The sequence below is a fragment of the Uloborus diversus genome, chromosome 2 (genome assembly GCF_026930045.1).
Source record: "Uloborus diversus isolate 005 chromosome 2, Udiv.v.3.1, whole genome shotgun sequence".
Taxonomy (NCBI): Eukaryota; Metazoa; Arthropoda; class Arachnida; order Araneae; family Uloboridae; genus Uloborus; species Uloborus diversus.
Genome location: NC_072732.1, coordinates 141121806 through 141138579, shown reverse-complemented (window position 1 = coordinate 141138579; position 16774 = coordinate 141121806). Strand labels below are relative to the sequence as shown.

Sequence of the window (16774 nt, the reverse complement as noted above, 5' to 3'; positions counted from 1 at the left end):
CCAATGGGACAATAAGTTTTGTTTCCCAAGCCGGAAAATGTTGCACTTGTAGGTTTTAAACTTATATTTCGGAAATTTTTAAAAATTTTATTTGAAAGCGCGGTTAGCTGTGATCCAGTATCAATTAGAGTAGTTATAACTGAATTATTTATTTTAGCTGACTTCAACATGTTGGAGTTAATTTGGAAAGAATTACAAGTTTTATGAGCATAGTCGGTCGTTTCCGTGGGTGAAAATGGAGTCGGATCGGCCTTGCATTTCGAAGAATTCGAAAAAGATCTCTTATCAGTTGTTTTCTTTTCACAATCTTTACTAACATGGCCAAAGCCTGAACAAAAAAAACAACGTTTTCCTTTGTTTTTTGTTGGACAGTCATACTGCAGGTGGGAATCATTTCCACAAAGAAAACAAAATTTGTTCATCTTTCTTTCGTTATGTTCGTTATATCTGGCTCCTAGTGAATTTTTTTCCGATCGAGTTGAAACTGGAAAAGGTTTAAACGCTGTATTTTTTCTCGAATGTGCATCAGCAGACATTTCAGAATATATCTTCAGCTTATTTCGAAAGTCATGAATATTCAAGCAATTATACAAAACACTTTTATTAAATGGCGTATCATCTATTCCGTTTATTATATAATGCATTAATGATGAATCATCAATATTAGCCGTCGAACCAATCTGACGCATCTTAAAAAAATATTCTTCGACACTTTCATTATAACGCATTTTTCTGTTCGAAAGCAATTTGTGTACTTCAGCCGGACAACGACTGTCGGAGAATTCCGCAAGCAATAATTTTTTTAACGTCTGCCAAGACGTTGGCAAAATTTCGCTATCAATGAAAAGTTTTGCTTTTCCTACTAGTAATCGTTTAGAAAATAACAAAGCTTGCAAATCACTGAGATGTAGAAGTATGATCGCTTCTTCAACGGAATCTATCCAAATGTTGACGTCAGACATTGCGTCGCCATTGAAACGTTTAACTAGAGTTTCGAAATCAGAAAATGTAACGTACGGTAATGCGGTGTTTGGATTATCAACATTTGTTATTATATTTGTTTCGTTTTCGTTAGGATATTCGGTTTCAGTTTGCACTGTAGCAGTTGCAGCGCCTTTAGGTTTTTGATCTCTCTTTTTGGACTTCATTTTTTCCACACCACGTCTGTATGTTTTTGAAATAAGGAATTGAAAATTGTGAAAAGAGTCACTCACCGCTTAAAGTTGAAGGAACAGCTACACGTTGAAACTTTCAAAGGGGCGAGGTTTCGGAATCAAAGGCCGTGCCCCCATTTGTAAGGATCTCGGCTGGTCTAGGGGTATTCTTCACACAACAAAGCATGATGAAGGCATCGTACACTAATAAACATTTAATAATTGACAGCACAAGACGAATACAGGAACATAGAACAAGAAACATTAAAACATCGAGAACAACACATCTTCCACCACACTTCCCATCTTCCTCTTCAATCCGCCAAAACTGGTCGCGTCACGCACAATCTCACTCCGCGCGTAGGAATACACAAGAGTTCGAGTTCTTTAATAAAGTGTCTTAGAAAATAATACATCACCACATTTATGTTAGTTTCTTCTGAGACTGTCCCTCAATTAGAGGCAATTTCATGGAGGTCCCTATTTAAAGATTTAAAGGGACAGGGACTGGAAACAATGTTATTTAAATAGATGTGTCCCTTAAAAGAGTTATTTCTGCAAATTAATATCTTTTTTTTTTTTTTTTTTTTTTTATCAATTTAGGTCATGCAACTGCTGGCCGCCGTATGTGTTTTCACTGCCGGGTGCCTTGCCGAAACGGAAAGGCTAAATGACAACTCTACAGTACCAGTAAATAGCACAGTAGAGTATACTGAAGAGAATCAATCGACAGCGGGAAATAAAGTAGAAGATATTGTTAAACAGCAGAGGAGAGCTCCGAGATTTGATTCTGCAAACCCCAGTCCTTGGGTTCGTGTATACAACAAACCTCCAGGTGAGTATTAATTTTAACAAGCTTTTCTATTCGTACGGCAGAATTAATCATAGAGCTATAAAAACTACATAGACACCGGAGGGTCGTTGGCACAAAAATAAGAGTCCCATGAACACGACGAGAACTACCAGAGAATTTGCTGTCACAAGAAGAAATTATAAATGAAATGAATGAAAACAGATATAAAATTTCGGGCTCACGTAGTCAAAATAAGTAAAAGTCCTTTTAGATAATGGAGTTGTTTCCTTCAGTCAAAAGTGCTACTTTTAGTCACTGAAATTGATAGAACAAGCAAAAAAAAAACATGGAGCCAGAAAAACTTTTGTTTTCCCAACAGTTATTTTTTATTTGATATTTTCTTTAAATATCCGATTTTAGAAATAAGGCGTGGTCTTTATGGCGTCACAAGTGATGTACTTTGACGCACTATACCATTGCTACATCAAATATTTATAAATAAAAAAAAAAGCTTGCTGAGTTTTATCCTTTATTTTTATTTTTGTACCTCAGAGCCAGAGATTTTGACGTAAGTCCAAAAATGGCGATTTTCTGTTTAATCGTGCATGGTATGTAGAATTCTATTTTGCATGGTGCGTGCGCCAGACAAAAGTTTTTCCTCCCTCCTCTAAAGTTGCGATTATGTGACTTACGTTGTTCTGGCTCTGAGGTACAAAATTTAAACTGTGAAAAACAAGTCAACAAATATTAATCATTCTATCTTCTAAAATGAAATTCTATCTCTAAGCATGAAATTCTAGGATTCACCACTAAATTGAAAAATTTGGTGACTTAGATCAAACGTCATATTTGCCAACAACACCATGTAAGGACTCACTTGAATAGTTTTTTGAAACATCGTTTTATGAATCACTAGCACTGTCTTTACATTATTTTTAGCTTTTATTCAAAATAAAGATGTAACAGAAAATTTTCGACCTACATAATGCATGGCGAATTTCTTTTCAACAGGTGCTAAAGCTGATACATATTTTAACTACGAAACCAGGGGCAATACCAGCGCTCACACTAGTGGCGAGATCTGGGAATCTTTCCCTGAAAATGCTATTTATGACAGTCTGCAAACGATTGATAGAGGAGATGTGGACAACCAGCCCATAAAAGACATCCTCCGAGTAAAGCCAAACAAAGAAAATGTCGCAAGTGCTCCTTCTGCAAACAGTCCAACCGCGAAATCTCAGGCAGACCCACCAAAAACAGCAGGAAAAGTTACGAATTCTCCAAATACAGCAAATGATGCAGAAAAGAGAGGTAGGAAAAAAAGATACAAATCGCTTCATCTAACTTTTGCTAATACGTTTATTTATTTGAGCATAAAAATAAAATTCATTTCAAACTTAGGGTACTTAGTGTGGCCTAAAGGTGATAAACCTTCTGCAGCTTGGAATCCGAGTGATATAATCGCAACTGACCAAAAACAAGCAGATCCAGCGATTGAAGACATAATGCCCAAAGATGGCAGTCGTTGGAAAGTAAGAACACATCACTATTTTTCCCTTCTCTTTTTTCAGGTTAATAGACTTGTTTCTTAGTTAAAATAATGTGGAAAATACTCCTATTTGAAAGATTTTTTTTAATTGTTTAACGAACTTACATTTTGTATTAAAGACTAAGGCGAGCAAATAATAATGTTGATAGGTTTTTCTTTTTTTTTTTTTTTTTTTCAGGACGCATTGTTTCGAGCAAATTATTTTGTTACGTGTAAGATCCACATAAACAATATTCTTATTCTATAATAGCAATGGATAGCATAAGTAAGCTCGGTCGCTTAGCAAATCATGTTCAATTACAATCGAACCTCCATATATCGAACTTCCACATATCGAAATTTTCTATATATCGAAATCCAAGCAAATTTCTATGTTCATTACATAGAAAAATTGTTTCTATGTATCGAAAAAATCTCTATATATCGAATTTTTTTTGGAGACATTCGTAGATTTTTTTTCCTTTTTAGACTGTTTGTCTCATGAAAAATAAAGGTTAGGGGATAAAATTATGTTCACTAAAGGTTGCTACGAAACTCATAAGGAATTTGGGGTTGAGTGGTGTGTAGATAGGTCGTTGTTTCGTTCTGGAGTTCTTAAATTCCATCAAATTTATTTCAAATATCTTAGTTGTAACCAGTAACATTGTAAAATCAGTTTCAAGTCATCCCTTTTGTATGTTGATTATCGTTCCTAATCGTTTTAGCTGCAGAAAAAGCATTCAAGTTAAGTAGATTGACTTTTTACTTTTCTCTCAATTACATTGTAAAAAGGAAAACCCCCTAATGTTGCGGATCAAGTTGAATTGCCGAAGAATGAAGATGTATGAAGGTGCAAAAATGTAATTTCTGTTATTTTTTTTAATTATTAACTTTCATTTAATCCGATGCTCGTATCAATTAGAAATTAGGTTTCATACACGAAAATTAGCTTTAATTTTAATGGTTTAGGATATTTTTAGGATAAAATAAGATGTTTCTATATATCGAAATTTCTATATATCGAATTTTTTCCGGCAATTTGCTACTTCGATATATGGAGGTCCGACTGTATATTCATAAATAAATTTTAGAACAACTAATCTAAATTTCACTTTGATTGCATCAGATTTTTAATGCTGGAACAAACTGCAAAGATTTAACCCCTAATAGATGTAGATAATAATTTAATTGGTAAAAAATATATAGACAATTAGACATCCTATTCATATCAATTTTGCATTCTGACGGACAGCTCCAGCAGGACAATTCATCATCCCACGCGTCAGAAATTACTACACTGTTAAAACTACAGGTTGCATTTGGCACTTTTCGAGGGTGAAAAGCTTGTTCACCAGCGGCACTCTTTACGGTGCCGAAATTGCACCCTTAACACGGGCGAAAAACCGGCACCCTTCACCCAGCGTGCACCGCGGTGAAAAACGGAACCCTATGGCAGAACATTGGCACCCTCTGTTTTCTGTTGCTGAGCACCCCCCCCCCCTCGGTTTTGTGTGCATTTCCGTAAACAATTGTATACATTATTATTTATTGTTTTGAGTTATAAAAAGCTAGGTCTTGGTACATTTTCCACATTGAATAGTTCTGAAAATGATTAAAACTTGTACTTTAAGGCATTTGATCACATTTCAACTTTCGAACATAGTTTAGAAGTGTTCATGACTTAAATTTGTCTGCCGTGCAATAATTTTCGTACATCCACTTGGATTGCTCAGTAATTTTAATATGTTATTGACATTTACTGCAGCACGATCGTACCGAAAATGAAGAACGTAGGTACTATTTGTAAATCATTTACACGAACAATAAATATTCAATTATGTTGCAATCATGGAAAAATAAAACCTTTCATCACGTTCGAAATTTTAATCAAAGAGCACCATATTAGTACGTACGTATATATGATTCGACATTTGAATATCCGTAAAGAATATAAAAGAACAAAAGTCTTTCGATAAATTAAAAGCCAAAACAAATTCTAACGAGTTATTCATTCTTACTATTACTAGAGTGACGAAAAAAAGTTCAGTCATTCGCTTTAAGCAATAACGCCGAGGAAAGCTAGTTAACTTAGACACGAGATAATAAATAAAATAAAAAAAAATCGAGACGGAGAAGAAATTTCTTTTTCTCAATCCGCTTTCCTTTTTTTTTCGTGCTTTTATGTTTTTGCTATTTGCATCATCGTAATTACAGTTTCCGTTCACTTGCTGAGTGCATCACATTGCTAACAATGAATCTCTTAGTTAAAAATCCACAAGATTGTTGATAATACAAGCAAGTAAAACCACATAGTCAAAATTAATAGTTGAAATAACTTTTCAAATATCATCTAATTTAAGCGTTTTGATTAGTAAATGTTACTTATCCGGTGCTGATAGCTATTTTTAGGTAAAATTTATGCATGATCGGAATAGCAAATGTATATAACGGCTAACTGAAGAATCAACGTACCTTTGAAACAATTTTAAATATGTTCGAAAGCCTTAAAAGCTACACTATGATCAAATGCATGTACTTACGCGAAACTTTGAAGAGTAAATCGCAGAAACTTATAAGTTTTAATCCAATTTCGTACTTCATTCAATGGGAAAGTGCATGTGCGTAGTTATTCTTGCGTCCGCCATTGATTGTGGTTGAATGATGTCAGAGCGGAGAGCGCATGCGCCAGCGTTTCACCCATGCATTTAGGAGGTCCGTTTTCACATTTATTAGCGTCATTCACCTTAATCACACTTCCTAGCCTCTACTGCACCCTGAGGCCCGGTGTTTTCACCCCAGGGAGCCAAATAGTTAGTCAAAGGCACCCGTAGTTTTGACAGTGTACAGACAGGCTGCAGGAGCAGTGTTCCGATTTTAAACGCTTCCGTCTGGCCACCTAAAACCCCAGACGTGAACGTTATTGAGGACATCAAAAAAAAAAAAAAAAAAAGCTCCCTGCAAAATAAAGCGCCCTTTACTTGCACTAGTTTGGATTATTGGATTGTCCTGTTGGATTTGTAGTGTAAATTGCCTCTAACATTACCTTAGACATTAGTAGAGCACATGTCACCTCTTTTTAGAGGACTTCTGCGTGATGGCGGGAACTCAACATAATAATAAGGAAATATACCTTTTTTTTTTGTCACTTCATTGTACTATTTTACCAGCCTCCTTTAAATTTGCTTATAGGTGATTGGCGATGGAGGACAGGAAGGATGGCAGGTTGTGGACGATAAAGGAGATGTGGAATGGAAAATCGAATATGATCAAGGTGAGTGGCGAGTAACTAGCGCGGGTGATGCTCCTGCTGACGTGGAATGGGCTGATCCAGATTACTTGTGGGAACCAGCCGATGGATCTTTATCAGAAGAGGATGACTACAGTTGGCCAGTGGATGATTATGCATACGTTTCACCTTGGGCTGATCCTGGACAGTATGTGAGAGGTTCTGGTAACTATTCTTGGCCTACAGCTGGAGATGGGAATCTAACTGGAGAACATGTTAAAGCATCTGGAATCCAAGTGCAGCCAATTAACACAGGTTTGAAAACTATGCGTGGTAAAATAATACCTAAAAATGGTTATTTAGCTCAGCTCATTACTTTGTTCATTAAAGAATTTTAATACCAACAAAAATTTGATTAAAACTATTTAATAGCTTTTTAATATCAGTCGCCTTTTTTTCCTTTGCTAAGAATTACCGACTGCTTCAAAAGCTGAAACATTTAGACGGATAAGAATAGGTTATTAAATCTCGTAAGCTAGCCTGTCATTAAAATTTTTCCGGGAGGGGGAGGCAAAAAGTCTATACTCAATGCATATTAAATTCAAAAAAACTAATGAAAACACTCCTACTTATATGCAAATACATTAATTTCGCAAAGCCAGGCAAGCAGTTGCCCCCCCCCCCCCCCCCCCCCCCCCCCCCCGACTCCTCTAAACGACGGACTTTCGCTCCTGAGATATTGAACAAAGACAAACCAAATATTGTTTTTCTTCTTTCTAGCTTTTTATAATGGAATTTAACCCAGGCGAGACAGATCTCTTACGCACTTTTCAGGAGTATCCGGAAGAACACGAACTGCACCATTGGTCACTAGCAGCTTACAACTTTGAAAACGGGATCTGGAACCAAAAGGAAAATATGACATGATGGAAAGAATTTAAAGGCCGACCGTATATCTTTGCCCTTGCCAGGATTAAAATCCAGGTCTCAGCTTTGCATCTCAACACTATAGTCATCATACGTCTATGGAAAATCTATTCATTATACAATCATTATGCGTGCTTGTGAAATACATTAGTGTAATTGACTAATTGTTTCAAACAAAGAAGGATTTCGAAAACTTTTGCACGCGTCTCACATACAGCTAAGAGAAAGAAACTAGGAAGTAATTAGAAGAAAAAGGAGACCATTTTAACATTAATAAACATTTTCATTAGTCCACCTCTTCTTAAACTTTTTAAAGGTTGATTGAAATTCGTTATTATTTACACTTCTTTTTACAGCTCGCAATAAGTATCAGTTTTTAATGTTATTTAATTTTCACAGAATGGCGAATCGGAAATCCCACCGGCAACACGAACATCGAAAAGACGGAAAGAATACAATTTGGAACCAGACACAGAACACAATCTAATGACAACATAAGATCAAATCCAGCTGAAGATAGAACAGATAAAACTGAAAACTCAGACAAATTAGATCATACTGACATTTCGCCAGAAAATAAACCTCAAGCTGATGAAGTAAGAACGGACGCTAAATCTTGGAATCCGAAAGCAGTTGCTGTCAAAAATGGACCTGAATGGGTTCAAGGATACGGCAGTAAGACGTGGGAAGGGGACAATACTGGATGGAATGTAGCTTACGGTGGTGACACCTGGCTTGCTGCAAACAAAGATCTGAGCTCAGGACAATGGGTTCCGAAAGCAGTGGCAGGTAAAAGTGCGTTAGATGAATTGCAATCAATCATGTTTTTATATCTATATATATAAAAATGGAGTTTGGTAAATTTGTTCCCTAAGATCTCAGAAACTACCCGGCAGATTTGGCTGAAACTTTCACCGTTTGTTCAGTTTGGTACTGGGAAGGTTTATAGACCAGTTCGAAAAAAATCCGATTGATAGTTCCCTTTTTATTCCAATTTTAGTCCCAATTTTCGCATAAATGTCCCAATATGACGGTGAAAAAATACGAGCACATATTAAAATTATGTGTCCATCGAAAGCGCTTATTTTTCTGCTGAAGATGGCATCTGTTAGAAAGTTCTAAGTTGTATAAAAAACGAGTTATGAGCTTTTTTTGTTCCATGTTCGAAGGCTTTCCTCAACCCAATTCATTATTTAGTGTATCATCTCAACTCCCAGCTCATAGCTAGAATTGTTGAATATTTTTGTGTTTCGTCTGACTGTTTGAGGCTTTTCTCAAATCAAATCTCAAAGTAACGTTTTTTCCCCAAGATTGGCTAATAATAACTAGATTTGGCTAATTATTTTCCATTTAAACGGAACTTCAGTGTAATTAATGGTTTTTTTTTTTTTTTTTTTTTTTTGATTATTTGTGCTGATTGGACACTTAATCATTATCCAATCTAACAGCAGAAACTTCGCTAAAATTTATGCAGAAAAATTTCAGTAGCGGATGCATTTGGCAGTTTTTTCAACTGTCGCGGTTTTTGAAGTCAAAGACTACGTAATAATGTTTGTCAGCTTTCACCATGTACACAAAATATCGCCAATCAAAGAATCTTTAAAAACTTTTTTTACTGTAAAATAATCCAGCAACTAAATTAGGCAAATCCAAAAACAGCACAAAAACTTCCATTAATGTGACTTTGTGCACAAATTCAAACCATCGCCAAATGTTACTACTTATTTTGGAAACATTTCGTATGAAATTATTTAGCGTCATTTTGTGGTGACCAAAAGTATCTCAGCATCTGGCGACAATATCTCTTTAGCAAAAATTAGTAACATGCCGTTTTACAAAGTAAGGAGGGGGAGCATTATCCAAGGTATTCCAAAATGATTCCCGCAAATTCGATATCATTTTAAATCGCACCAAGACCCACAATAATTGAAATTTTAAAAAATAACTAAAGCAAGGTTAAGGGGATTACGGGCGCGCAGCTACATTTTTTTAAACAGTTCACACTTCAATAGACATACAAAGAAGATAAGACTCCGTGTAAAAAAAATAAGTATTAACTGATAAATCATTTTAAACATGTGAAGTTTAATTTCATATTTCTGAAATTCTTCAAATTTGTATGTGGTTAAATTTCGTGTTTTCGTTTCTAAATGAATACTATTTTGCTCTTTTTATTTACTTCTACTTTAGTTTTATGAGTAAGAAAGAAGTTAGATTTTAAATCACGTCAAAAAGGTGTGTTTTAAATTCTTTCACTTAAAACAGAAAACAAATGCAAATAACGATTGTTTCTCACAATTATTGCTAATCCAGGCAACGCCGGGTATTTTTGCTAGTTCTTTTATAAAGTTTACTTGCAGCATTACATTTAGTAAAAACATTTAATGAAATGTTTCAAACTTTTTACGGAACAAAATTTACAAAAATTACAAATATTTTAATGGCGTCATTGCCTGTTCTTTCATATAGGTCAAGTTCAAGTTTTGCCACAGAAATTAGTTGTTGATCCTGGAATACCAGGAAAACTTGAAAATCCGATTCGAGCTTGGGGCACAGGCTATGGAAGCGAAACATGGAAAGGAAATGAATGGAATAGCAATGTTGTTTGGAATACAGGATTTGGAGGTGCGTTGCCTTGGAGTGCGGACAACGTAACATGGACATTCCCTAATAATCAGAATGAATATGGGTACGAAGGCGAAAACAAGAAACCCGTTACATGGTCTCAGCCTCTACCTAACAGCAATGCCAACTTGAATGAGACTCCAGGCTCGACTCTCAAAGTGGATGGTGTACGAATCAAGTGGCCTTCAAGACCTATAAGTGGTACTGTTAAGAAATCTCCTCCAAACAGAAGAACTGAAGGAGAAAGTTGGGGAGATGATTCCAGTTCTGGAGGAGTTGTGTGGAAAGTCCAGAAAGCAAGTGATACACCATCTAATGTACCGACAGGTAAAAATCATAGATGTCTTTTTTGAGTTTACAAAAATTTTAACATTTTGCACATCATTAAACTAAGGTAGGTGCGCCAAATGTGGCCCGTCTTCCTAAGGTAAACCACCCTCAATAAGTAGAATTAATATATTTGTTTGAATCATAAAACGGTGATACACTGTATTGTAAAACATGCAGCTGCAATGCAAATAGCTGAATTTGAAAATTAATTTACATATGTTTAAATTGTTAGAACTTTAAGTTAAGATGCATTTACTGAAAGATAATTTATTTCTTTAAGTACATTCACTTTTACTGGGATAAATTTGACAGATTATTAATTATATTAAAATATTGTGCAAGTGAAGCATGGTAGAGTTGCATTGAAAAATGTATACTGTATTTCCTTGTTATTTTTTTTTTTTTTAATTTAAGACTAATTGCTCGTCTAGAAGTAAAAATAGTATGCCAATAATGTTTTCCACATATTACAAGTGATTTCAACACATGGGCCTCCTTTGCAACACAATACTCCAAAGGGGGCACACAAGCTATAGCTTTGAAATTGGATTTTATCGTACAAAAAAATTGCACTTGTGTGTGATAGGTGAGAACTTCATCTTAAAAAAATCAGCCGAGTCCACATAACCTGAACCTAACCTTTCAGGTCATTAGACCTTCCTGACCTTTAGGTTTTTGCATTAACCTGAAAGTTATGCAATCCCATCAAATCTTAACTATGGATACCTTTAGCTCACTTACCTTGTACGAAGTCTGATAACTTAGTACTGCCTAATGGCAATTTGAGTACAGTAAAGTTCAATTGAAACAGAAATTTGATTTGAATTCATCATGTTAAATGACATTAACTAGAAGAAAAGTAAAAGTTAAAATTTAAATTTAAAGTATTTAAAACCTTGTATTTGCAACGTTTTACAATCTAATCTTATTTGATTAAACTCCCCATTATATTTTTTTTCCTCAGGTAATAAACAAGATTTGTGGAAAAGTGGTGGTGATTGGAAAGCTGGGGCACAGGATCAAGATGGAAAAGCAGCACCTGTCCCACCAAAAACAAGTGCTCCTCCAAAAAGCAGTAATCTGTTAAGTGTTGCATGGAAAACAACAGGAGATCCACCAGTTGATGCCGTTCCAGTAGTAAGGGCACCATGGAATCAAGTTCAGTGGCCAAATCGCGATTCCAGTAATGGACCAACATGGACTTTTGGAGGTTGTAAAATGACCATCAAATGTGGCGTTCCTGAAAGCGATGATGCTGATGATAGTCCAGAGCAAAATATTTCTGACGACAGCGACTCTTCTATGCCACCCACAGATGCTCCACCAGTGATTTCTCCGAAAGGATGGCCAAAGAAGCAGAATAAGGAAAAAAGTTGGATACCCCCGCCAAAAAGTTGGTTTCCACCAAGTTGGAAGAAATCAACACCAGCTCCAACAACCATGACGTGGCCACCAACGACACCTCCTGTTATGACAACTAAAGCTTTGCCAACACCATCTCCAACGATACTTTGGAAACCTCCTCCAGCACCAGTAGGTAAAAGTTGGAAGCCGCCAACAAACTTAAAATGGAAACAGCCTCCGCCTAATATAAAATGGAAACAACCAGTTCCACCGACAACGATAATGATGACAGAAACAACGTCACCACCACCACCTAGTATGAGCTGGAAACCACCACAATCTCCTCAAATGAGATGGAAAAAGCCTGGATCGAAAAAATCGAAGAGCTGGAGACCACCACCAACGAAAAGCTGGAAACCTCCAACCTCAACATCAAAAACTTGGCAACCATCTATAGCCACACCGGTACCAGACACGTGGCCTACAACTAAACCTGACTGCAAGGACAAGACTGACACCACTCAACCTCCTCCAACACCAACTATCGAGGAAGAAGATATGTTAGAACCACCTCAAATCATCATAATAACGAAACTCCCTAGTAATGCCAAAATAGCTGTTCCACCAAAAAGCCCTGAAGTGTCAAAAGAGGACAAAAATAAGGCATCTTCACCACCACCGCCAGGGAAATGGATTTTTCCACCACGAAAAGGTACTTCAAAGAAAAGCAAGAATAGGAAAGACAAAAACATTCCTATAGGGGGTAGTATATATAAATGGCCTTCTCGACCATCAAAATATTCTAAAGCTCCTGCTAAGCCAAAAGGATGGCCGAAAGGAATACCATTTCCTAGCTATGGTTGGCCAAGTACAAACATGCGAAGATTAACGACAAAGAAACCGGCGTATGCTGCTGGTTGGAAACCTCCTAAATATGTTAAGCCAAAGACATGGAAACAACTGTTTAAGAAATTCGTAAATGGTAGATAAATAAATAAATTGTAAATTATTTTAATGTGAATAAATTAGCTATGATGTTTTAAACGTAATTTGTATGCCTAAAAAAAGCTTGTGCTGCTGACTTTTGAGGGAGGTCGGATTACCGTATGACTTTCTTTGCCTTCCTGTATTGGTTTGTAATATTAGTTCAGCATCCTATCAAATCTGTAAAATTCATTTAGTTCAGAATCCGTTCAAAAGGGAACAGATTTTGAAACAGCCACCTTCAATTCAAGGTCTGATTTCAATTTAAAAAAATTCTGCTGCTCAAAATGTGTCTCTGTAAGGGTTGAAAAATGGCCGCAAACTTACTTAGAAGAAAGAAGGTTTCCATTTTGAAGCTACAACACATAATTTTGGAGCAAGAAAACTAATCTTCCGCAGCAGTAATTAATGATTTTTAGCGAAAAAAAAATAACACAAAAATAGATTTAAGGGAAGAATGAAGTTTGTTTCGAAGCAAGAATTTCATAGTTCTAAAAAGTAAAAAGTTTGTTTGAAAAGAAATTAAATAAGACAAATAAAAAAAAAAAGAAAAGAAAGGAAGAAGAAAGGAAACCAGAGTATTGGAACAATAAGTTTGAATTCAGGATGAAATATTTTAGTTCTTAATATCAGGACGACTTGACAAAAATTGTCTCAGTTTATTTTTGCTAACTTTTAGACCTTCAACAGATTTATTGATTCAGTTTTTCAAATCAAGCTGTTCAGCTAATTCATGTTCGACATCCAATGTAACTAAACCATTAAATTTATCTTGGAGGAGAGGGAGTTGTGTAGCATAAGAAATATTTTATTGATTTTTAACATGAAAAACATATCCATCCACTAGCTACTTACTAGCAAAGACAGCGAAATTCTTCAACTAATCTCAAGATTCAGTGTGATACCAAGAATTGAAGTTCGAGCTAAATCTTCAACTGGGTTTGGCTTTTTGCCTGATAAGTCTAACACAACATTATTTCATCTGATAGACAGAGGTATTCAACCTACTACACTTAGAGGAACCCTTTGAGTTTACCGTTTTCTTAAAGGAACTTCCAGATCAAAAAGCAGAAAAAGGATACATAGACAGTCGCCCACATACATGGGGGGGGGGAGGGGGCGTGGATCGTATAGATAGGATAGGCATATAAGTTATACTGATTAACATACGCGAAGATAAAGAGGCACTGTTAATTATTTTTATTATTTAAAATTTAATCATAATGAAGTGACATTTGAAAAATCATCTTTAGACAAAATCTAGATTGCTATATAATTTAACTAGATTTTAATATTACGTAGCAAAACATTAGTGAAAAAACTGATTTTGAGAAATGATGTTATAAGAAAAAAAAAAGAACTTTAAAATGCATGTGAAAAGAATATGAAAAACCTGAAGGAGGGGGGGAATCACAAAGAAAAATATTTTTTAAACTAGCTAATAAAACTATTTAAAAAACTAACATAAATGCCAAAATTTTAAGAAAGGCTAAAAAAAAAATGGAAAAAAATGCCTGAATTTGGGAAATTTGCATTGTTAGCAAATATTTATTACTAGAGCATTAGTAGAATTCTTCGATTTTTTCTTTCTATTGCAGCCTAAATATTTACAATTAAAATTAGAGAAAATTTTATTCTCTAAAATCTTAAACCCAAGAGAAAGACTGGGTTTTACAGGTAGTATTGGCCTGAATCAATTCAGATGTAACTGGATTTAAAATTTCGAGTGGGCGCGGCAAAAAATGAGCTTACTAGTTCTCGACTATCAAAAAATATACATGATAGAAAATAATGGTTAATAGAAAATTATTGATGTCTAAGTTACAGAAATCACACAATAAACTAAAACGATCAAGTTTTCAGAATCGGATGCTATCGGATTTTGAAATGCGTAAAAAAAAATCGGGACTAACCGTTATCGTTGCAACGCAGACGTGTGTCGCGACAGTAACGGACTAACGACAAGCAGAAAACAGATCAAGAGTATAAATTTATGACTCACCTGCAAAAAAAAATCGCACTTTTGGGAGCAACTTTGTTTGATATGAGACAGAAAAGTACAATTAGCAGCATTTTGTAACAGCATCGGTGATTCGCGCAACTGACACATCCTGTGCATTTAAATTTGTCTTTTTTTTAAATTCTTTTATTGATAATTTCAGCTCTATTTTAATTAGTTTTACTGACTAAATTTGAAAAAAAAAATCACAAAACAAAACTTATAAAGAGACATAGAGAGGGTTGAAGATACAGTGCAGAACCTTTTATCCGGGAACCAAAAAACCGGGAAACCAGAAAACCGGCAACCTTTTGCCGATTTTTCCGCCATTTTTAAAAAATGCGCATTTTTGGCAATTTTTGAAAAACTAAGCATTTTTTCGAAATACCTAAAAGAATACGAGGGGTTTCTTAATAAATACCATATTACTCATCTATAATTCGGGAAAATGTTTTCAAAAACGAACTTCAGAGGGTTATATCCTTAACGCGGGGCAAAATTTCCGAAAAATTTTCTTGAATTAAAAAGTACACTCATAAGTCTAAAATTTTCGTGTTTTATTCCAACTGAATACTAAAAAAATTAATATTGCCACATTCTAATGCAATATTTTATTGAATAGTCTCTAATTAAAGCCGTTTGGAGCGTAAGTGACGTCGGAAACCAGATTTGCGATTTTTTTGGTTGATGGTGGAATTTAGAAATCGTTAAACGTAAGACTCATAAATCAAATTTCTATTGGTATGAACTTAATACAAAAGCAATAGTTATCAATAACTACCGTAAGCGCAAACACCAATCCTTTACAGGAAATAAAAAAAGAAAAAAAAAAGCGCTTTCATGAATACAAATTCTTTCACACACTATAGTCGAAAAATCGCACATTTATGTTCAAAAAATTGTTACTTGCCCCTCCCTTCATTTCATTTTGATTTAAAACATGGAAAAGTGGTTTTTCCCCCCTTTTCAAAATGAATGTGCGGGTCTCAGGTCTTATGGATAACTTTCAATAATAAGCATTTCCGAACTGTTTTCTTCTTATTTTAATATGCATTACTTTTTATTATAGTAATTTAAGTTTCACAAACGAACGGCCAATAGCGCTTTTTAGCGATCCAGAAAACCGGGAAATTCAGATATCCTGGACAGCGATGGTCCCGAACTTTCCGGGATTCTCTACTATAATTCCTCTCCAGGATGTTTTTCAAAAGGCTGTGTAGCAATAGCCAAAAGTGTTGAAGTGGATACATGTAAATAATACAACTTTACAGGCTTCAAAGCTACAAAAAAAAAAAAAAAAAGTTCGTTGTATACTTTTAAACATTTTTTCGTGATGAAAAAAATTCTTCTAGATATTCGAGTAAAAATGCCTCCCCTTCCGGTTCGTCTAGTCCTAGGGTTGCACCCAGGTCCAGAAACACTCAGACTTCATGTGCTTGTTTTGAACTAGAATGGTTTTATGCAAACACAGGGTGGCGACAGGAACGACGAAAAAAAGTTCCCTGACTTTTCCCTGATTAAGTTCACTGAATTTCCCTGATTTACGTTACCATAGATAATGGTTTTCTTCCTTTACTCTACCTGAAAACCATTGCATATTAAATAAAATGCAGTGTTTAAAACATTTTAAGCTGTTAATTAAAAAAATATATTTTGAAAAAAAGCTTTTTTTTTTAGTAAAAATAGTATATTAAATTATCTACCAAGAAATATTATAGGAAATCTAAAACAAATGCTTTACTTCCAGTATCCTGTAAACATAAGAATTCTAAGAAATTATTAAAACCACTCGTAAAGAAATACCTAATCATCATAAAACTAGAAAAGTTTATTTGGAAATAATTTTGAACTGAATTTTTAAGCA

General features: G+C 35.0%; 1 protein-coding gene across 1 annotated transcript; it reads left to right on the top strand.

Moving 5' to 3' along the window:
* The first annotated feature begins 1760 nt into the window (after window positions 1-1760).
* Window positions 1761-16168, top strand: LOC129216573 (soluble scavenger receptor cysteine-rich domain-containing protein SSC5D-like). The gene is made up of 9 exons (XM_054850787.1): window positions 1761-1989; window positions 2959-3258; window positions 3349-3479; window positions 6665-7016; window positions 8028-8417; window positions 9272-9331; window positions 10155-10580; window positions 11548-12639; window positions 16122-16168. Exons 1-9 carry the CDS (start codon window positions 1761-1763, stop codon window positions 16166-16168), a joined length of 3027 nt encoding a protein of 1008 aa, XP_054706762.1.
* The last annotated feature ends 606 nt before the right edge of the window (window positions 16169-16774 follow it).

Bases quoted from the DNA above. Each gene is read 5' to 3' on its own strand.
- LOC129216573 (XM_054850787.1), top strand. From the start codon at position 1,761: ATGCAACTGCTGGCCGCCGTATGTGTTTTCACTGCCGGGTGCCTTGCC. The intron at 7,017-8,027 runs GTTTGAAAACTA...TAATTTTCACAG, and splicing joins AGTGCAGCCAATTAACACAG to AATGGCGAATCGGAAATCCC. The intron at 10,581-11,547 runs GTAAAAATCATA...TTTTTTCCTCAG, and splicing joins ACCATCTAATGTACCGACAG to GTAATAAACAAGATTTGTGG.